We start from the raw sequence: 23,297 nt of genomic DNA, 5'->3' as shown, positions 1-23,297 counted from the left end.
CCTCATATCACCCCATAGAGACCCCATAGCGCCCCATAGTGACCCATATCACCCCATATCCCCCCATAGTGACCCCATATCCCCCCCATATCCCCCCATATCCCCCCATATCCCCCCATATCCCCCCCATATCCCCCCATATGGCCCCATATCCCCCATATGGCCCCATAGAGACCCCATATCACCCCATATAACCCCACATCCCCCCATAGACACCCCATATCACCCCATAGAGATCCCATATCCCCCCGTATCCCCCCATATCTCCCCATAGACACCCCATATAGACCCCTTATCCCCCCATATCCCCCCCATATCCCCCCATATCCCCCCATATGGCCCCATATCACCCCATATCACCCCATAGAGACCCCATATTCCCCCATATCCCCCCATATGGCCCCATAGAGACCCCATAGAGACCCACAGCCCCTCATAGAGCCCCATATCCCCCCATATCCCCCCATAATCCCCCATATCCCCCCATAGAGGCCCCATAGCGCCCCATAGTGACCCATAGTGACCCATAGCAGCCCATTTAGACCCCATATCACCCCATAGAGACCCATATCACCCCATAGAGACCCCATATGGTCCCATATCACCCCATAGAGACCCATAGAGACCCATAGAGACCCCATATCACCCCATATCCCCCCCATATTTCCCCATATCCTCCCATAACCCCCCATACCCCCCCATATGGCCCCATACCCCCCCTACCCGGGGTTATCCCCGCAGTGCTCCATGGGCAGCGCCATATCACCCCATAGAGACCCCATATTGACCCACAGCCCCCCATAGAGCCCCATATCGCCCCATATCCCCCCATATCCCCCCATACCCCCCCATACCCGGGGTTATCCCCGCAGTGCTCCATGTGCAGCGCCATATCACCCCATATCACCCCATATCACCCCATAGACACCCCATATCCCCCCATATCACCCCATATCCCCCCACATCCCCCCATAGACACCCCATATCACCCCATAGAGATCCCATATCACCCCATAGACACCTCATATCACCCCATAGACACCCAATATCACCCCATAGAGACCCCATATCACCCCATAGAGACCCCATATCCCCCCATATCGCCCCATATCCCCCCATAGAGACCCCATAGAGACCCACAGCCCCTCATAGAGCCCATATAGACCCATAGTGACCCATAGACACCCCATATCCCCCCATATCCCCTCCATATCCCCCCATATCCCCCCATATCCCCCCCATATCCCCCCATATCCCCCCATATCCCCCCATATCTCCCCATAGACACCCCATAGAGACCCCATATCCCCCCATACCCCCCCATATCCCCCCATATCCCCCTATATCCCCCCATATCCCCCTATATCCCCCCATATCCCCCCATATCCCCCCATATCCCCCCATATCCCCCCATATGGCCCCATATCCCCCCATATCCCCCCATATCCCCCCATATCCCCCATACCCCCCCTACCCGGGGTTATCCCCGCAGTGCTCCATGGGCAGCGCCAACATGGGGCCGATATTGGCCTCCTTCAGTTTCTTTACGGCCTCCCACCACTGGGGGGCGCTGTCGCCGCCCACAAAGTGCGCGTAGAGCGTCCGCCTCAACAGCGCCTCCCATAGGGGGCGCCCCAGAGCGCGGCGGGTGATTGACAGCAGCTGCGGCGAATGGGGGCGGGGTTAGAGAGAGAAAGGGAGGGGCTTAGGAAGAGAGGGGGCGGAGCTAAGGGTGATTGACAGCAGCAACGGGGAATAGGGGCGGGGTTAGAGACGGAGGGGGCGGGGCTAATGGTGATTGACAGCTGCAACGGGGAATGGGGGCGGGATTAGAGAGTGAAGGGGGCGGGGCTAAGACCCCATAGAGACACATTGAGACCCATAGGGACCCATAGAGACCCCATAGGGACCCATAGAGACCCATTGGAACCCATAGAGAACCATAGAGACCCATAGCGACCTATAGAGACCCCATAGGGACACGTAGAGACCCATAGGGACCCATAGGGACCCATAGAGACACATAGGGACCCATTGGAACCCATAGAGAACCATAGAGACCCATAGCGACCTATAGAGACCCCATAGGGACACGTAGAGACCCCATTGGGACCCATAGGGACCCATAGAGACCCATTGGAACCCATAGAGACCCATAGAGAACCATAGAGAAGCATAGGGACCCATAGAGACCCATAGAGACCCATAGGGACCCATAGGGACCCATAGAGACCCCATAGAGACCCATAGGGACCCATAGGGACCCACAGGGTCCCCATAGGGACACACTGATACCCTTTGGGACCCATAGGGGGCGCCCCAGAGCACGGCGGGTGATTGACAGCAGCTGCGGTGAATGGGGGCGGGGTTAGAGAGTGAAGGGGCGGGGCTATGGGTGATTGATTGACAGCAGCTGCGGCGAATGGGGGCGGGGTTAGAGACCGAGGGGGCGGGGCTTAGGAAGAGATGGGGCGGGGTGAAGTGTGATTGACAGCTGCTACGGGGAAAGGGGCGGGGTTAGATACCAAGGGGGCGGGGCTAAGGGTGATTGACAGCAGCTGTGGGGAAGGGGGCGGGGCTAAGGGTGATTGACAACTGCTATGGGGAATGGGGGCGGGGTTAGAGTGTGAAGGGGCGGGGCTAAGGGTGGTTGATTGACAGCAGCTGTGGTGAATGGGGCGGGGTTAGAGACCGAGGGGGCGGGGCTTAGGAAGAGAGGGGGCGGGGCGAAGTGTGATTGACAGCTGCTACAGGGAAAGGGGCAGGGTTAGATACCGAGGGGGCGGGGCTAAGGGTGATTGACAGCAGCTGTGGAGAAGGGGGCGGGGCTAAGGGTGATTGACAACTGCTATGGGGAATGGGGGCGGGGTTAGAGAGTGAAGGGGCGGGGCTATGGGTGATTGATTGACAGCATCTGTGGGGAATGGGGGCGAGGTTAAAGACTGAGGGGGCGGGGCTAAGCTAGAGGGGGAGGGGCTAAAGGGACCCATAGAGACCCCATAGGGACCCATAGAGACCCATAGGGACCCATAGAGACCCCATAAGGACCCATAAGGACCCATTGAGACCCATTGAGACCCTATAGAGACACACTGAGATCCATAGAGACACCATAGCAACCCATAGAGACCCATAGGAACCCCATAGAGACCCATAGAGACCCATAGGGACCCATAGAGACCCCATAGGGACCCATAGGGACACATAGAGACCCATAGGGACCCATAGAGACCCATAGAGACCCATAGGGACCCATGGAGACCCATTGGGACCCATAGGGACCCATAGAGACCCATAGGGACCCATAGAGACCCATAGGGACCCCATAGAGACACTTTGCAACCCATAGAGACCAATAGGGACCCCATAGAGACACATTGAGACCCATAGGGACCCATAGGGACGCATAGAGACCCTTTGGGACACATGAAGACCCATAGGGAGACACAGAGACCCATTGAGACCCATAGAGACCCATAGGGACGCATAGGGACCCATAGAGAACCATTGAGACCCCATAGAGACCCATAGAGACGCATAGGAACCCCATAGGGTCCCATTGGGACCCACAGAGACCCCATAGAGACCTATAGAGACCCATAGGGACCCCATAGAGACCCCATAGAGACACATAGGGACCTATAGAGACACTCTGCAACCCATAGAGACCAATAGGGACCCCATAGAGACACATTGAGACCCATAGAGATATATAGGGACCTATAGAGACCCATAGGGACCCATAGGGACACATAGAGACCCCATGGGGAGGCATAGAGACCCCATAGGAACCCATAGAGACACATTGGCCCCATAGCAACCCATAGAGACCCCATGGGGCAGCTATGGGGTCTCTATGGGGCAGCTATGGGGTCTCTATGGGGTCTCTATGGGGCAGCTATGGGGCAGTTATAGGGTATCTAAGGGGTCTCTATGGGGCAGCTATACGGTATCTATAGGGCAGCTATGGGGCAGCTATGGGGCGGCTATGGGGTATCTATGGGGTCTCTATGGGGCAGCTATACGGTATCTATAGGGCAGCTATGGGGCAGCTATGGGGCGGCTATGGGGCAGCTATGGGGTCTCTATGGGGTCCCTATGGGTCTCAATGGATCTCAATGGAACCCTATGGGGCAGCTATGGAGTATCTATGGGGCAGCTATGGGGCAGTTATAGAGTCTCTATGGGGCAGTTATAGGGTCTCTATGGGGTCTCTATGGGGCAGCTATGGGGTCTCTATGGGGCAGTTATAGGGTCTCTATGGGGTCTCTATGGGGCAGCTATGGGGTCTCTATGGGGCAGTTATAGGGTATCTATGGGGTCTCTATGGGGCAGCTATAGGGTCTCTATGGGGCAGTTATGGGGTCTCTATAGGGCAGCTATGGGGCAGTTATGGGGTCTCTATGGGTTATCTATGGGGTCTCTATGGGGCAGCTATGGGGTCCCTATGGGTCTCAATGGATCTCAATGGAACCCTATGGGGCAGCTATGGGACAGTTATAGGGTCTCTATGGGGCAGCTATGGGGCAGCTATATGTTATCTATGGGGCAGCTATGGGGTCTCTATGGGGTCTCTATCGGGCAGCTATGGGGTCTCTATGGGGTCTCTATGGGGTCTCTATGGGGTCTCTATGGGGCAGCTATGGGGTCTCTATGGGGTCTCTATGGGGTCTCTATGGGGCAGCTATGGGGTCTCTATGGGGTCCCTATGGGGCAGTTATAGGGTCTCTAAGGGGCAGCTATAGGGTCTCTATGGGGTCTCTATGGGGCAGCTATGGAGCAGTTATAAGGTACCTATGGGGTATCTATAGGGCAGCTATGGGGCAGCTATGGGGTCTCTATGGGGCAGCTATGGGGTCTCTATGGGGTCTCTATGGGGCAGCTATGGGGCAGCTATGGGGTCTCTATGGGGTCTCTATGGGGCAGCTATGGGGCAGCTATGGGGCAGCTATGGGATCTCTATGGGGCAGCTATGGGGTCTCTATGGGGTCTCTATGGGGCAGCTATGGGGCAGCTATGGGGTCTCTGTGGGGTCTCTATGGAGTCTCTATGGGGCAGCTATGGGGTCTCTATGGGGTCTCTATGGGGTCTCTATGGGGTCTCTATGGGGCAGCTATGGGGTCTCTATGGGGTCTCTATGGGGCAGCTATGGGGCAGCTATGGGGTCTCTATGGGGTCTCTATGGGGTCTCTATGGGGTCTCTATGGGGCAGCTATGGGGTCTCTATGGGGTCTCTATGGGGTCTCTATAGGGCAGCTATGGGGTCTCTATGGGGTCTCTATGGGGCAGCTATGGGGTCTCTATGGGGTCTCTATGGGGTCTCTATGGGGCAGCTATGGGGTCTCTATGGGGTCTCTATGGGGTCTCTATGGGGTCTCTATGGGGTCTCTATAGGGCAGCTATGGGGTCTCTATGGGGTCTCTATGGGGCAGCTATGGGGTCTCTATGGGGTCTCTATGGGGTCTCTATGGGGTCTCTATGGGGTCTCTATGGGGTCTCTATGGGGCAGCTATGGGGTCTCTATGGGGTCTCTATGGGGTCTCTATGGGGCAGCTATGGGGTCTCTATGGGGTCTCTATGGGGTCTCTATGGGGTCTCTATGGGGCAGCTATGGGGCAGTTATAGGGTCTCTATGGGGCAGCTATGGGGTCTCTATGGGGTCTCTATGGGGCAGCTATGGGGTCTCTATGGGGTCTCTATGGGGCAGCTATGGGGTCTCTATGGGGTGTCTATGGGGCAGCTATGGGGTCTCTATGGGGTCTCTATGGGGCAGCTATGGGGTCTCTATGGGGTCTCTATGGGGTCTCTATGGGGCAGCTATGGGGTCTCTGTGGGGTCTCTATGGGGTCTCTATGGGGTGTCTATGGGGTCTCTATGGGGTCTCTATGGGGTCTCTATGGGGTCTCTATGGGGTCTCACCTTCTCGCTGTGTCGGACCAGCAGTGGCACGTTGCACAGTCTCAGTACAATGGCCGCCCTGAGCAATTCTATGGGGCTGCAGTGAGAGAACGCGCCGTGGGGAGCCAGGTCCAGGGGGGGCAGAGATGTGGGGCTGGGGTCTATGGGGCTGGATGTGGGGCTGGATGTGGGGCTATGGGGCGGGAGGGGGTTTGATGTGGGGCTATGGGGCTGGGGGGGCAGAGATGTGGGGCTGGGGTCTATGGGGCTGGATGGGGGGCTGGATGTGGGGCTATGGGGTGGGGGGGACAGGGATGTGGGGCTATGGGGCTGGGGGGGCTGAGATGTGGGGCTGGGGTCTATGGGGCTATGGGGCTGGGGGGGCTGAGATGTGGGGCTGGGGTCTATGGGGCTGGAATGGGGCTGGGGGGGCTGAGATGTGGGGCTGGATGTGGGGCTATGGGGTGGGAGGGGGTTTGATGTGGGGCTATGGGGCTGGGGGGGCAGAGATGTGGGGCTGGATGGGGGGCTGGATGTGGGGCTATGGGGTGGGGGGGACAGGGATGTGGGGCTATGGGGCTGGGGGGGCTGAGATGTGGGGCTGGGGTCTATGGGGCTATGGGGCTGGGGGGGCTGAGATGTGGGGCTAGAGGATGTGGGGCTGGATGTGGGGCTATGGGGCAGGAGGGGGTTCGATGTGGAGCTATGGGGCTGGGGGGGCTGAGATGTGGGGCTGGGGTCTATGGGGCTGGGGGATGTGGGGCTATGGGGCTGGGGGGACAGGGATGTGGGGCTATGGGGCTGGGGGGGCTGAGATGTGGGGCTGGGGGATGTGGGGCTGGATGGGGGGCTATGGGGCGGGAGGGGGTTCGATGTGGAGCTATGGGGCTGGGGGGGCTGAGATGTGGGGCTGGAGGTTGTAGGGCTGGGGGATGTGGGGCTGGATGTGGGGCTATGGGGCTTGGGGGGCAGAGATGTGGGGCTGGGGGATGTGGGGCTGGAGGTGATGGGGGGCTGAGATGTGGGGCTGGATGTGGTAGGGGGCAGAGATGTGGGGCTGGATGTGGGGCTATGGGGTGGGGTGGGGATTGATGTGGGGCTGGAGGCTTTGGGGGTCTGGGATGTGGGGCTGGGGGTTATGGGGCGCCGCTGTGGGGCTCGGCCCCATAAGAAGGCCGCTATGGGGCGCGTGGTGCAGCGCAGCATTGTGGAGCTATGGGGCAGAGTGATGGGGAGCTATGGGGCTGAGCTATGGGGCTGAGCTATAGGGCAGAGATAAAGGGAAGATCTATGGGGCAGAGATATAGGGAGGATCTATGGGGCAGAGTTATAGGGCAGAGCTATAGGAAGGATCTATGGGGAAGATCTATGGGGCAGAGTTATAGGGCAGAGCTATAGGGCAGAGCTATAGGGCAGAGGTATAGGGAGGACCTATAGGGCAGAGCTATGGGGCAGAGGTAAAGGGAGGATCTATGGGGCAGAGTTATGGGGTAAAGCTATAGGGCAGAGCTATAGGGAGGATCTAATAGGGAGGATCTATGGGGCAGAGTTATAGGGTAAAGCTATAGGGCAGAGCTATAGGGCAGAGCTATGGGGCAGATCTATAGGGAAGATCTATGGGGCAGAGCTATGGGGCAGAGCTATAGGGAGGATCAATGGGGCAGAGCTATAGGGCAGAGCTATAGGGAGGATCTAATAGGGAGGATCTATGGGGCAGAGCTATAGGGAGGATCTAATAGGGAGGATCTAATAGGGAGGATCTATGGGGCAGAGTTATAGGGTAAAGCTATAGGGCAGAGCTATAGGGCAGAGCTATGGGGCAGATCTATAGGGAAGATCTATGGGGCAGAGCTATAGGGAGGATCTATGGGGCAGAGGTATAGGGCAGAGCTGTAGGGCAGAGCTATGGGGCAGAGCTATAGGGAGGATCTATGGGGCAGAGCTATAGGGAGGATCTATGGGGCAGAGTTATAGGGTAAAGCTATAGGGCAGATCTATAGGGAAGATCTATGGAGCAGAGCTATGGGGCAGAGCTATAGGGAGGATCAATGGGGCAGAGCTATAGGGAGGATCAATGGGGCAGAGTTGTGGGGCCGAGCTGTGGGGCAGCCCTTTATGTCCCCTATGGGGTCACTCATTAACGCGCCCCACACGGATCAACGGGCAGCACCGCCCCCTTCGTGTGGGGCAGGGGCCACAACGTGCCCCATAGATCACGTGGGGACGGGGCAGAGTCCCTCCGTGCCCCATAGATCTCAAGGTGTGGGGCAGGATCCATCTCTGTGCCCCATAGATCTCAAGGTGTGGGGCAGGATCCATCTCTGTGCCCCATAGATCTCAGGGTGTGGGGCAGCCCCATAGATATGGGGCCCATAGGATCCTATTGTGCCCATAGATGTGGGTCAGGACCCATAAGTGTGGGGCAGCCCCATAGATATGGGGCCCATGGGATCCTATTGTGCCCCATAGATGTGGGGCAGCCCCATAGATGTGGGTCAGGACCCATAAGTGTGGGGCAGCCCCATATATATGGGGCCCATAGGATCCTATTGTGACCCATAAGTGTGGGTCAGGACCCATAGGGTCCTATTGTGCCCCATAGATGTGGGGCAGACCCATAGATGTGGGTCAGAACCCATAAGTGTGGGGCAGCCCCATATATATGGGGTCCATAGGGTCCTATTGTGCCCCATAGATGTGGGTCAGGACCCATAAGTGTGGGGCAGCCCCATAGATATGGGGCCCATGGGGTCCTATTGTGCCCCATAGATGTGGGGCAGCCCCATAGATGTGGGTCAGGACCCATAGATGTGGGGCAGCCCCATAGATATGGGGCCCATAGGATCCTATTGTGACCCATAAGTGTGGGTCAGGACCCATAGGGTCCTATTGTGCCCCATAGATGTGGGGCAGACCCATAGATGTGGGTCAGGACCCATAAGTGTGGGGCAGCCCCATAGATATGGGGTCCATAGGATCCTATTGTGCCCCATAGATGTGGGGCAGCCCCATAGATGTGGGTCAGGACCCATAGGATCCTATTGTGCCCCATAGATGTGGGGCAGCCCCATAGATGTGGGTCAGGACCCATAAGTGTGGGGCAGCCCCATATATATGGGGTCCATAGGGTCCTATTGTGCCCCATAGATGTGGGTCAGGACCCATAGGATCATATTGTGCCCCATAGATGTGGGGCAGCCCCATAGATGTGGGTCTGGACCCATAGATGTGGGGCAGCCCCATAGATATGGGGCCCATAGGATCCTATTGGGACCCATAGATGTGGGTCAGGACTCATAGGGTCCTATTGGGCCCCATAGATGTGGGGCAGCCCCATAGATGTGGGTCTGGACCCATAAGTGTGGGGCAGCCCCATATATATGGGGCCCATAGGGTCCTATTGTGCCCCATAGATGTGGGGCAGCCCCATAGATGTGGGTCCATAGGGTCCTATTGTGCCCCATAGATGTGGGTCTGGACCCATAGATGTGGGGCAGCCCCATAGATGTGGGGCAGCCCCATAGATATATATGGGCCCCATAGGATCCTATTGTGCCCCATAGATAACGGGCTCCCATAGGGTTCTATTGAGACCGGAAGGGGCGGGGCTTCTCATCCCCACGTGACGCGGAAGTATCGTCCCACATCCGGTTTATTGCCCTTAAAGCGGCAGTGTCTCCCACTTCCGGTTCCGGCTCTTAAAGCGGAAGTATCGTCCCACTTCCGGTTCTCGCTCTTAAAGGGGCCGCGTCACGAATCTGCCGGTTGAGCTTTAATAAAGGGGGGGGGGGGGGGGCTGATTTTTGGGTTAAAATCGGGGGATTTTGGGGGTTTTTTAAGGACCAAAATGGCGTCGAGGGATCCCAATGTGTTCCTCTTCGTCCCCAACGTCATCGGTGAGTGCGGGATTTGGGCTGAAATCGCGAGATTTTGGGGGCAAAGTTATTAATAAGATGTAATGGGGCTCTATGGGGCTCTATGGGGTTCTATGGCGTCTCTATGGGTCTCTATGGGGCTCTATGGGGTTCTATGGGGCTCTATGGGGCTCTATGGGGCTCTGTGGGGTCTCTATGGCGTGTCTATGGGTCTCTATGGGGCTCTATGGGGCTCTATGGGGTTCTATGGGACACTATGGGGTTCTATGGGTCTCTATGGGGCTCTATGGAGCTCTATGGGGTTCTATGGGTGTCTGTATGGCTCTATGGGTGTCTATGGGTGTCTATGGGGCTCTATGGGGCTCTATGGGGCTCTATAGGGTTCTATGGGGCTCTATGGAGTACTATGGGGCTCTATGGGGCTCTATGGTGTTCTATGGGGCTCTATGGGGCCCTGTGGGGGACTATGGGGCTCTATGGGTCTCTATGGAGCTCTATGGGGTTCTGTGGGGCTCTATAGGGTTCTATGGGGCTCTATGGGACTCTATGGGGTTCTGTGGGGCTCTATGGGGTTCTATGGGGCTCTGTGGGGTCTCTATGGGGCTCTATGGGGTTCTATGGGTCTCTATGGGGTCCCTATGTGTCCCTATGGGGTCTCTATGTGTCCCTATGTGTCCCTATGTGTCCCTATGCGTCCCTATGCGTCCCTATGGGTTCCTATGTGTCTCTATGGGGTTCCTATGGGGTCTGTATGGATCTTTATGGGGTCTCAATGGGTCTCTATGGGGTCCCTATGGGTCTCTATGGGTTCTCTATGGGTTCTCTATGGGTCTCTATGGGGTCTATTCATCCCTATGGGTCTCTATGGGTCCCTATGTGTCCCTATTGGTCCCTATGGGTCCCTATGGGTCTCTATGTGTCTCTATGGGTCTTTATGTGTCCCTATAGGGTCCCTGTGTGTCCCTATGTGTCCCTATGGGTCCCTATGGGGTCTATAGGTCTCAGTGGGTCCCTATGGGTCCCTATGGGTCTCTATGTGTTCTCTATGGGTCTCTATGGGTCCCTATGTGTCTCTATGGGTCCCTATGGGTCTCTATGGGGTGTCTATGTGTCTCTATGGGGTCTCTATGTGTCTCTATGGGGTCCCTATGTGTCTCTATGGTTCCCTATGGGTCCCTATGGTTCTGTATGGATCTCTATGTGTCTCTATGGGGCACTCTATGGGGTCTATGGAGCTGTATGGGGCTCTATGGGGTTCTATGTGTCTCTATGTGTCCCTATGGGTCCCTATTGGTCCCTATGGGTCTCTATGGGGTCCCTATGGGTCTCTATGGGTCCCTATGGGTCTCCATGGGTCTCAGTGGGTCTCTATGGAGTCTATGGGTCTCAATAGGTTGGAATGGTTCTGAATGGGGTCTATGTGTCTCTATGGGTCCCAATGGGGTCAATGCGGTCCTATGGGGTCCCAATGTGTCCCTATGGGGTCTCTATGGGTCTCTATGGGTTCCTGTGGGGTCTGTATGTGTCTCTATGGGGTCCCAATAGTCCCAATGGGGTCAATGAGTCTCTATGGGGTCTATTCATCCCTATGTGTCCCTATGGGTCTCCATGTGTCCCTATGTGTCCCCATATATCAGGCTACATCCGCGTTGTGCTGTCAGCCGTGTCGTTCCTATTGATGCCCCACTCCCCTGTTCCCGCTGCTGTGTGTTATGGGCTCAGCGCCGCCATGGGCACCTATGGGTCCCTATAGGTCTCTATGTGTCTCTGTGGGTCCCTATGGGTCTCTATGGGTCTCTATGGGTCTCTATGGGTCTCTATGGGTCTCTATGGGTCCCTATGTGTCCCTATGGGTCCCTATGGGTCTCTATGGGTCTCTATGGGTCCCTATGTGTCCCTATGAGTCCCTATGTGTTTCTATGTGACCCTATGTGTCCCTATGGGTCCCTATGGGGTCTATAGGTCTCAGTGGGTCCCTATGGGTCCCTATGGGTCCCTATGGGTCTCTATGGGTCCCTATGTGTCCCTATGTGTCCCTATGGGTCCCTATGTGTCTCTATGTGTCTCTATGGGGTCTGTGGGGCCTATGGGGTCTCTATGTGTCCCTATGTGTCCCTATGGGTCCCTATGGATCCCTATGTGTCCCTATAGGTCTCTATGGGTCTCTATGGGTCCCTATGTGTCCCTATGGGTCTCTATGGGTCCCTATGGGTCTCTATGGGTTTCTTTGGTCTCTATGGGGTCTCTATGTGTCCCTATGGGTCTCTATGGGTCCCTATGTGTCTCTATGGGTCTCTATGTGTCTCTATGGGTTCCTGTGGGGTCTCTATGTGTCTCTATGTGTCCCTATGGGTCCCTATGGGGTCTATAGGTCTCAGTGGGTCCCTATGGGTCCCTATGGGTCTCTATGGGTCTCTATGGGGTCTCTATAGGGTCCCTATGTGTCCCTATGGGTCTCTATGGGGTTCTATGTGTCTCTATGTGTCCCTATGGGTCCCTATGTGTCCCTATGTGTCTCTATGGGGCAAAATAGGGTTCTATGGGGCTCTATAGGACCCAATGGGGTTCTATGGGTCCTGATCTATGGGTCTGCCCCATATATCAGGCTACATTCGGGTTGTGCTGTCGTCGCTGTCATTCCTATTGATGCCCCACTCCCCCATCCCCGCTGCTGTGTGCTATGGGCTCAGCGCCGCCATGGGCACCTATGGGCTCTATGGGGCTCTATGGGTCTCTATGTGTCTCTATGGGGTTCTATGGGGCACAATGGGGCTCTATGGGGTCTCTATGTGTCTCTATGGGTCCCTATGGGTCTCTATGGGGTTCTATGTGTCCCTATGTATCCCTATGGGTCCCAATGGGTCCCTATGGGTCCCTATGGGTCTCTATGTGTCCCTATGGGTCTCTATGGGGTCTCTATGGTGTCCCAGTGGGGTCTCTATTGGGTCTCTATGGGTCTGAATGGGGTCTGTGTGTCCCTATGTATCCCTATGGGTCCCAATGTGGTCTCTATGGGTCCCTATGTGGTCTCTATGGGTCCCTATGTATCTCTATGGGTCCCTATGGGTCTCTATGGGTCCCTATGTGTCTCTATGGGTCTCTATGTGTCCCTATGTGTCCCTATGGGTCCCTATGTGTCCCTATGGGTCTCTATGTGTCCCTATGGGTCTCTATGGGTCCCTATGGGTCTCTATGGGTCCCTATGGGGTCTATAGGTCTCAGTGGGTCTCTATGTGTCCCTATGGGTCTCTGTGTGTCCCTATGGGTCCCTATGGGGTCTATAGGTCTCAGTGGGTCCCTATGGGTCCCTATGGGGTTTGTATGGGTCCCTATATGGTCTGTATGGGTCCCTATGGGTCTCTATGGGGTCCCAATGGGGTCTCTATGGGGTCTATTCATCCCTATGGGTCTCTATGGGTCCCTATGTGTCCCTATGGGTCCCTATGGGTCCCTATGGGGTCTCTATGGGTCTCTATGGGGTCTGTTCATCCCTATGGGTCTCTATGGGTCCCTATGTGTCCCTATGGGGTCCCAGTGGGGTCTCTATGGGGTCCCTATGTGTCCCTATGGATCCCTATGTGTCCCTATGGGTCCCTATGGGGTCCCAATGGGGTCTCTATGGGGCTCTATGGGGCTCTATGGGTCCCTATGGGTCCCTATGGGTCTCTATGGGTCCCTATGGATCTCTATGGTGTCTATAGGTCTCAGTGGGTCTCTGTGGGGTTCAATGGGGTCTATGGGTCTCTATGGGTCCCTATGGGGTCCCAATGTGTCCCTATGGGGTCCCTATGTGTCTCTATGGGGCACAATAGGGTTCTATGGGTCCCTATATGGTCCCTATGGGTCCCTATGGGGTCCCAATGGGGTCTCTATGGGTCCCTATGGGGCACTATGGGGCACTATAGGGTTCTATGTGTCTCTATGGGTCTCTATGGGTCCCAATGGGTCCCAATGGGGTCAATGGGTCTCTATGGGGTCCCTATGGATCTCTATGGGTCTCTATGTGTCTCTATGGGTCTCTATGTTTCTTTATGGGGTTCTATGGGTCTCTATGGGGCTCTATTGGGTCCTATAGGGCACAATGGGTCTCTATGAGCCTCTATGGGGCAGTATGGGATTCTGTGGGGCCTATGAGGACCCTATGGTGCTCTAAGGGGCACTCTATGGGGTCTCTATGGGTCCCTATGTGTCCCTATGTGTCCCTATGGGGTCTCTATGTGTCCCAGTTGGTCTCTATGTATCTCTATGTGTCCATATATGTCCCTATGGGTCTCTATGGGGCAGTCTATGGAGTTCTATAGGTCCCTATGGGTCTCTATGGGGTCTAGGGGTTCCTATGGGTCCCTATGGGTCCCTATGGTTCTCTATGGGGTCTCTATTTGGTCCCTATGTGTCCCTATGTGTCCCTATGGGTCCCTATGTGTCCCTATGGGTCTCTATGTGTCCCTATGGGTCTCTATGGGTCCCTATGGGGTCTATAGGTCTCAGTGGGTCTCTATGTGTCCCTATGGGTCTCTGTGTGTCCCTATGGGTCCCTATGGGGTCTATAGGTCTCAGTGGGTCCCTATGGGTCCCTATGGGGTTTGTATGGGTCCCTATATGGTCTGTATGGGTCCCTATGGGTCTCTATGGGGTCCCAATGGGGTCTCTATGGGGTCTATTCATCCCTATGGGTCTCTATGGGTCCCTATGTGTCCCTATGGGTCCCTATGGGTCCCTATGGGGTCTCTATGGGTCTCTATGGGGTCTGTTCATCCCTATGGGTCTCTATGGGGTCCCTATGTGTCCCTATGGGTCTCTATGGGTCCTGATCTATGGGTCTGCCCCATATATCAGGCTATATCCGCGTTGTGCTGTCGGCCGTGTCGTTCCTATTGATGCCCCACTCCCCTGTTCCTGCTGCTCTCTGTTATGGGCTCAGCGCTGCCCTGGACGCCGTGGATGGATTGGCTGCACGGTGGCTCAATCAAGGTAAGTGGGCGGGACTTCCGGGTATGGGGCCACTTCCGGTGGGTAGGACTTCCGGTTTGGGGGCACTTCCGGTGGGCGGGGCTTTCGGTTTGGGGGCACTTCCGGTGGGTGGGACTTCCTGTTTGGGGGCACTTCCGGGTATGGGGCCACTTCTGGTGGGTAGGACTTCCGGTTTGGGGGCACTTCCGGTGGGCGGGGCTTCCGGTTTGGGGGCACTTCCGGTGGGTGGGACTTCCGGTTTGGGGGCACTTCCGGGTATGGGGCCACTTCCGGTGGGTAGGACTTCCGGGTATGGGGCCACTTCCGGTTTGGGGGCACTTCCGGTGGGTGGGACTTCCTGTTTGGGGGCACTTCCGGTGGGCGGGACTTCCGGGTATGGGGGCACTTCCGGTTTGGGGGCACTTCCGGTGGGCGGGGCTTTTGGTTATGGGGAGGCATTTCCGGTTTGGGGGGCACTTCCTGTTATGGGGCACTTCCTGTTCGGGGAGACTTCAGGTTGTGACCCCACGACCCCCATGACCCCACAACCTTTGACCTCATGACCCTTGACCTTTGCCCTTTAGGCTCCCATGTGGGCGCCATGTTGGACATGCTGACTGACCCCACGACCCCAGGCCCTCGAACCCCATTGACCCCACAACCTTTGACCCCCCAACCCCATAACCCCAGGCCCTAGTGACCCCACAACCTTTGACCTCATGACCCTTGACCCCAGGTTGACCTTTACCCCTAGGCTCCTGTGTGGGCGCCATGTTGGACATGCTGACATACCCCATTGACCCCATGACCCCCATTGACCCCGCAACCTTTGACCCCACGACCCCCATGACCCTTGACCTCCCTTTGACCTTTAACCCCTAGGCTCCCATCTGGGTGCCATGTTGGACAACTCCATGACCCCAGACCCTTGTGACCCTTGACCCCACGACCCCATGACCCCATAACCTTTCACCCCAGGTTGACCTCTGCCCCCTAGGCTCCCGTGTGGGCGCCATGTTGGACATGCTGACAGACCCCATTGGCCCCATGACCCCATGACCTTGTGTCCCCATGACCCCGTGACCCCACAACCTTTCACCCCATGACCCCATAACCTTTGACCTTCCTTGACCTCTGACCCCACATTGCCCTTTGACCCCCTAGGCTCCCGGCTGGGCGCCATGTTGGACATGCTGACAGACCCCACAACCCCATAAACCCATGACCTTGTGACCCCATGACCCCACGACCCCACCACCTTTGACCTCATGACCTCATGACCCCATGACCTTTGACCTTCCCTTGACCTCTGCCCCCTAGGCTCCCCGTTGGGCGCCATGTTGGACATGCTGACAGACCCCATGACTCCCCTTTGACCCCATGACCCCATGACCTCACAACCTTTGACCCCACGACCCCCATGACCCTTGACCTTCCCTTGACCTTTACCCCCCTAGGCTCCCGTGTGGGCGCCATGTTGGACATGCTGACAGACCCCACAACCCCATGACCCCAGGCCCTAGTGACCCCATGACCCCCATGACCCCATAACCTTTGACCTCCCCTTGACCCCACATTGCCCTTTGACCCCTAGGCTCCCGGTTGGGCGCCATGTTGGACATGCTGACCGACCCCACACATCCAATGACCCCATGACCCCATGACCCCACAACCTTTGACCCCCCAACCCCATAACCCCAGGCCCTAGTGACCCCACAACCTTTGACCTCATGACCCTTGACCCCAGGTTGACCTTTACCCTTTAGGCTCCCGTGTGGGCGCCATGTTGGACATGCTGACTGACCCCATGACTCCCCTTTGACCCCATTGACCCCACAACCCCATGACCCCATAACCTTGTGACCCCATGACCTCATGACCCTTGACCCCACATTGCCCTTTGACCCCTAGGCTCCTGGTTGGGCGCCATGTTGGACATGCTGACAGACCCCATTGACCCCACGACCCCATAACCCCATGACCCCATGACCCCATGACCTTATGACCTTTGACCTCCCCTTGACCTTTGCTCTCTGACCCCTAGGCTCCCGGTTGGGCGCCATGTTGGTCATGCTGACTGACCCTACAACCCCATTGACCCCACAACCCCATAACCCCATGACCTTGTGACCCCGTGACCCCATGACCCCCCAACCTTTGACCTCATGACCTCATGACCCTTGACCTCACATTGCCCTTTGACCCCTAGGCTCCCGTGTGGGCGCCATGTTGGACATGCTGACCAACCCCATTGACCCCATGACCCCACAACCCCATGACCTTGTGACCCCATGACCCCACAACCTTTGACCTCATGACCTCATGACCCTTGAACTTTACCCTTTGACCCCTAGGCTCCCGGTTGGGCGCCATGTTGGACATGCTGACAGACCCCATTGGCCCCATGACCCCATGACCTTGTGTCCCCATGACCCCACGACCCCACAACCTTTGACCTCATGACCTCATGACCCTTGACCTCACATTGCTCTCTGACCCCTAGGCTCCCGGTTGGGCGCCATGTTGGACATGCTGACTGACCCCATGACTCCCCTTTGACCCCATGACCCCGTGACCTTGTGACCCCATGACCCCACGACCCCACAACCTTTGACCCCATAACCTTTGACCTCATGACCTCATGACCCTTGACCCCAGGTTGCCCTTTGACCCCTAGGCTCCCGTGTGGGCGCCATGTTGGACATGCTGACTGACCCCATGACTCCCCTTTGACCCCACAACCCCATAACCCCAGGCCCTAGTGACCCCACAACCTTTGACCTCATGACCCTTGACCCCAGGTTGCCCTTTGCCCTTTAGGCTCCCGTGTGGGCGCCATGTTGGACATGCTGCCGGACCCCACAACCCCATTGACCCCACAACCCCATGACCCCATGACCCCATGACCCCACAACCTTTGACCTCATGACCCTTGACCTTTGCCCTTTACCCCCTAGGCTCCCAGTTGGGCGCCATGTTGGACATGCTGACAGACCCCATTGACCCCATGCCCTTGTGTCCCCATGACCCCGTGACCCCACAACCTTTGACCCCACGACCCCATGACCCCATAACCTCTGACCCCAGGTTGACCTTTACCCCCTAGGCTCCCGTGTGGGCGCCATGTTGGACATGCTGACAGACCCCGCAACCCCATTGACCCCACAACCTTTGACCCCACAACCCCATGACCCCAGGCCCTAGTGACCTTTGTGACCCCATGACCCCACAACCTTTGACCTCATGACCCCATGACCTTTGACCTTCCTTTGACCTCTGCCCCCTAGGCTCCCGGTTGGGCGCCATGTTGGACATGCTGATGTTAACCTATGACCCCCCAACCCCATTGACCCTACGACCTTTGACCTCATGACCTCGTGACCCCATAACCTTTGACCTTCCCTTGACCTCTGCCCTTTAGGGTCCCGGCTGGGCGCCATGTTGGACATGCTGACTGACCCTACAACCCCATTGACCCCACAACCCCATAACCCCATGACCTTGTGACCCCATGACCCCAGGCCCTCATGACCTTTGACCCCAACGACCCCGTTTGTGACCCCATGACCTCATGACCTTTGACCTTCTCTTGACCTTTGACCTTTCCCCTTAGGCTCCCGGTTGGGCGCCATGTTGGACATGCTGATGGACCCCATTGACCCCATGACCTCGTGACCTTGTGACCCCATGACCCTGTGTGTGACCCCATGACCCCATGACCTTGTGACCCCATGACCTCATGACCCTTGACCTTTACCCTTTGACCCCTAGGCTCCCGTGTGGGCGCCATGTTGGACATGCTGACTGACCGCTGCTCGTTGCTGTGCCTGCAGCTCAACCTGGCGCTGTTGTATCCAATGGCCGCCCCCGTCCTACAGCTCAGCCTCTGCCTCGACGTCGCCAGCCATTGGCTGCACATGCACACGTGGGCGGGGCTTGGGGGGAAAGGGAGGAGCTGATTGGATGGCTGGGAGGGCGGGGGGAGATGATTGGATGAGGGGACAATGGGGGGCGGGGCTTAGGGAGGGCCTCTTGCTTTATTTGAATATGTGGGCGGGGCTTAGGGGCAAAGGGAGAAGCTGATTGGATGGGGGACAATGGGGGGAGGGGCTTAGGGGACCTGAGAGCTGATTGGATGGGGGACAATGGGTGGGAGGGGCTTAGGGATGGGCTCTGGCTTCATTTGAATATGTGGGCGGGGCTTAGGGGCAAAGGGAGGAGCTGATTGGATGGCTGAGAGGGCAGGGGGGGAGATGATTGGATGGGGGACAATGAGTGGGAGGGGCTTAGGGGACCTGGGAGCAGCTGATTGGCTGGGGGACAATGGGGGGAGGGGCTTAGGGAACCAGGGAGGAGCTGATTGGCTGATGGGTGGGGAGTGGGAGGGGCTTAGGGGACCTGGGAGCAGCTGATTGGCTGAGGGGCGGGGAGTGGGAGGGGCTTAGGGATGAGCTGGAAGGAGGTGGTCATTTGAATATGTGGGAGGGGCTTAGGGGCAAAGGGAGAAGCTGATTGGACAGCTGGGAGGGCAGGGGGGAGATGATTGGATGAGGGGTAGGGGGTGGGAGGGGCTTAGGGATGGGCTCTGGGTTCATTTGAATATGTGGGCGGGGCTTAGGGGTGGATCTATGGGTCTCTATGGGGCTCTATGGGCTCTATGGGTCTCTATGGGGTTCTATGGGGATCTATGGGTCTCTATGTGTCTCTATGGGGCTCTATGGGGTTCTATGGGGTCTCTATGGGGGTCTATGGGGCTCTATGGGGTTTCTATGGGTCCCTATGCATCCCTATGGGTCTCTATGGTTCTCAATGTGTCCCTGTGGGCCTCTATGTGTCTCTCTGGGGCTCTATCGGGCACTATGGGGTCTATGGGGTCTCTATGGGGCACAATGGGGTTCTATGGGGCTCTATGGGTCTCTATGGGGTCTCTATTGGGTTTATGGGGTCTCTATGGGGCTCTATGGGGTTCTATGGGGTCTCTATGAGGCTCTATGGGGTCTCTATGGGGCTCTATGGGGCTCTATGGGGTTCTATGCAGTCTCTATGAGGCTCTATGGGGTCTCTATGGGGTCTATGGGGTCTCTGTGGGGCTCTATGGGGTCTCTATGGGGTCTCTGTGGGGCTCTATGGGGTCTCTATGGGTCTCTATGGGGCTCTATGGTGTCTCTATGGGGCTCTATGGGGTTCTATGGAGCTCTATGGGGCTCTGTGGGGTAATTTGAATATCTGGGCGGGGCTTAGGGGTGGGGTTGGAGCTGATTGGATGGGGGACAATGGGTGGGAGGGGCTTAGGAGACCTGGGAGCTGATTGGATGGGGAACAATGGGTGGGAGGGGCTTAGGGATGAGCTCTGGGTTCATTTGAATACGTGGGCGGGGCTTAGGGGGAAAGGGAGGAGCTGATTGGATGGCTGGGAGGGCAGGGGGGAGCTGATTGGATGAGAGACAATGGGGGGCGGGGCTTAGGGAGGGGCTCTGGCTTCATTTGAATATGTGGGCGGGGCTTAGGGGCAAAGGGAGAAGCTGATTGGATGGGGGACAATGGGGGGAGGGGCTTAGGGGACAGGGAGCAGCTGATTGGCTGATGGGTGGAGAGTGGGAGGGGCTTAGGAATGGGCTCTGGCTTCATTTGAATATGTGGGCGAGGCTTAGGGGTGGGGTTGGAGCTGATTGGATGGGGGACAATGGGTGGGAGGGGCTTAGGAGACCTGGGAGCTGATTGGATGGAGAACAATGGGTGGGAGGGGCTTAGGGATAGGCATGAGTGGGCGGGGCATTCAAATGAGGGAGCAGCTATTGGCTGCCTGGGTAGATGTGGGCGGAGCTTAGTGATGGTGGGCGGGGCTAATTGAGTGGGCGGGGCATGCAAATGAGGGAGCAGCCACTGGCTGTTTATGATCAAGTGGGCGGAGCTTAGTGAAGGGGGCGGGGCTATTTGAGTGGGTGGGGCATTCAAATGAGGGAGCAGCCATTGGCTGCCTGGGTAGATGTGGGCGGAGCTTAATGGTGGTGGGCGGGGCTAGTGGAGTGGGCGGATCTTAATGGGACACAATGGAGTGGGCGGGGCATGCAAATGAGGGAGCAGCCATTGGCTGTTCATGGTCAAGTGGGCAGGGCTTAGCAACGGGGGCGGGGCTAATGGAGTGGGCGGGGCATGCAAATGAGGGAGCGGCCATTGGCTCTCTGGGTAGATGTGGGCGGAGCTTAATGGTGGTGGGCGGAGCTAGTGGAGTGGGCGGAGCTTAATGGGACACAATGGAGTGGACGGGGCATGCAAATGAGGGAGCAGCCATTGGCTGTTCATGGTCAAGTGGGCGGGGCTTAGTGAAGGGGGCGGGGCTAATGGAGTGGGCGGGGCATTCAAATGAGGGAGCAGCCATTGGCTGCCTGGGTAGATGTGGGCGGAGCTTAATGGTGGTGGGCGGGGCTAAAGGAGGGGGCGGTGCTTAATGGGACACAATGGAGGCTGGGGTATTCAAATGAGAGGCTTCTCATTGGCTGGATTGGCAGAAGTGGGCGGGGCTAAGCTATGGGGGCGGGGCTAGTGGAGTGGGCGGGGCTTAATGGGCATGAGTTGGACCCAATGGAGCTCTATGGGGTTCTATGGGGCACAATAGGGTTCTATGGGGCACTATGGGGTTCTATGGAGCTCTATGGGGCACTATGGGGTTCTATGGGGCTCAATGGGGCACTATGGGGTTATCTGGGGCTCTATCGGGCACAATAGGGTTCTATGGGGCTCTGTGGGGTTCTGTGGGGCACTATGGGGTTCTATGGAGCTCTATGGGGCTCTGTGGGGCACAATGGGGTTCTATGGGGCACTATGGAGTTCTATGGGGCTCTATGGGGCACTATGGTGTTCTATGGGGCTCTATGGGGCACAATGGAGTTCTATGGAGTTCTATGGGGCACAGTAGGGTTCTATGGGGCTCTATGGGGCACAATGGAGTTCTATGGAGCCCTATGGGGCACAGTAGGGTTCTATGGGGCTCTATGGGGCACAATGGAGTTCTATGGAGCCCTATGGGGCACAATAGGGTTCTATGGGGCTCTATGGGGCACTGTGGGGTTCTATGGGGCTCAATGGGGCACAATGGGGTTCTATGGGGCTCTATGGGGCACAATAGGGTTCTATGGGGCACTATGGGGTTCTATGGAGCTCTATGGGGCACTATGGGGTTCTATGGGGCTCAATGGGGCACTATGGGGTTATCTGGGGCTCTATCGGGCACAATAGGGTTCTATGGGGCTCTGTGGGGTTCTGTGGGGCACTATGGGGTTCTATGGAGCTCTATGGGGCTCTATGGGGCACAATAGGGTTCTATGGGGCTCTGTGGGGTTCTGTGGAGCACAATGGGGTTCTATGGGGCACTATGGAGTTCTATGGGGCTCTATGGGGCACAGTGGGGTTCTATGGGGCTCTATGGGGCACAATAGGGTTCTATGGGGCTCTATGGGGCACTGTGGGGTTCTATGGGGCTCAATGGGGCACAATGGGGTTCTATGGAGCTCTATGGGGCACAGTGGGGTTCTATGGGACACTATGGGCTCTATGGGGCACAATGGGGTTCTATGGGGCTCTATGGGGCACTGTGGGTTTCTATGGGTCTCTATGGGGCACAATTGTGTTCTATGGGGTTCTATGAGGCACTATGGGGTTCTATGGGGTCTCTATGGGGTCTATGGGGTCTCTGTGGGGCTCTATGGGGTCTCTATGGGTCTCTATGGGGCCTCTGTGGGGTCTATGGGGTCTCTATTGGGTTCTATGGGGTCTCTGTGGGGTCTATGGGGTCTATGGGGCTCTATGGGGTCTCTATGGGGTCTATGGGGTCTCTGTGGGGCTCTATGGGTCTCTATGGGGTCTCTATGGGGTCTCTATGGGGTTCTATGGAGCTCTATGGGGCTCTGTGGGGTAATTTCAATATGTGAGCGGGGCTTAGGGGTGGGGTTGGAGCTGATTGGATGGGGGACAATGGGTGGGAGGGGCTTAGGGATGAGCTCTGGGTTCATTTGAATATGTGGGCGGGGCTTAGTGATGAGGGAGGAGCTGATTGGCTGAGGGGAGAGGAGTGGGAGGGGCTTAGAGGAGTAGGAGGGGCTTAGGGATGGGCTCTGGCTTCATTTGAATATGTGGGCGGGGCTTAGGGGTGGGGTTGGAGCTGATTGGATGGGGGACAATGGGTGAGAGGGGCTAGTGGAGTGGGCGGGGCTTAATGGAGCATGGAGTGGGCGGGGCATTCAAATGAGGGAGCAGCCATTGGCTGGGTAGCCAGAAGTGGGCGGGGCTAAGCTACGGGGGCTGGGCTAATAGAGTGGGCGGGGCTTAATGGGGTGGGCGGGGAATTCAAATGAGGGAGCAGCCATTGGCTGCCTCGGTAGATGTGGGCGGAGCTTAGTGATGGTGGGCGGGGCTAAAGGAGGGGCGGGGCTTAATGGAGTGGGCGGGAATTAATGGGACACAATGGAGTGGGCGGGGCATGCAAATGAGGGAGCAGCCATTGGCTGTTTATGGTCAAGTGGGCGGAGCTTAGCAACGGGGGCGGGGCTAATGGAGTGGGCGGGGCATTCAAATGAG

General features: G+C 57.0%; 2 protein-coding genes across 2 annotated transcripts in view; one reads left to right on the top strand and one right to left on the bottom strand.

Moving 5' to 3' along the window:
* LOC107307868 (hydroxyproline dehydrogenase-like) overlaps nt 1-6,077 on the bottom strand; it is a 29,009-nt gene extending 22,932 nt beyond the window's left edge. The window contains exons 1-2 of the mRNA XM_085518239.1: nt 5,920-6,077; nt 1,475-1,662 (exon numbers count right to left, since the gene is read on the bottom strand). Of these exons, the coding sequence (XP_085374365.1) occupies nt 1,475-1,515 (41 nt within the window). The 5' untranslated portion in view covers nt 1,516-1,662; nt 5,920-6,077. The remainder of the gene's footprint in view (nt 1-1,474; nt 1,663-5,919) is intronic.
* Nucleotides 6,078-9,455: 3,378 nt separating this feature from the next.
* The window catches only part of CDIPT (CDP-diacylglycerol--inositol 3-phosphatidyltransferase), a 33,855-nt gene continuing 20,013 nt past the window's right edge, over nt 9,456-23,297 (top strand). Inside the window, exons 1-3 of the mRNA XM_085518245.1 lie at nt 9,456-9,794; nt 14,610-14,744; nt 18,495-18,648. Of these exons, the coding sequence (XP_085374371.1) occupies nt 9,746-9,794; nt 14,610-14,744; nt 18,495-18,648 (338 nt within the window). The 5' untranslated portion in view covers nt 9,456-9,745. The remainder of the gene's footprint in view (nt 9,795-14,609; nt 14,745-18,494; nt 18,649-23,297) is intronic.

Source organism: Coturnix japonica, chromosome 17, assembly GCF_054131305.1.
Source record: "Coturnix japonica strain WE chromosome 17, WE-NBRP24, whole genome shotgun sequence".
NCBI classification, from domain to species: Eukaryota; Metazoa; Chordata; class Aves; order Galliformes; family Phasianidae; genus Coturnix; species Coturnix japonica.
Note: the sequence above shows the minus strand (reverse complement) of the source record. Positions and strands in the feature narration are given on the sequence as shown.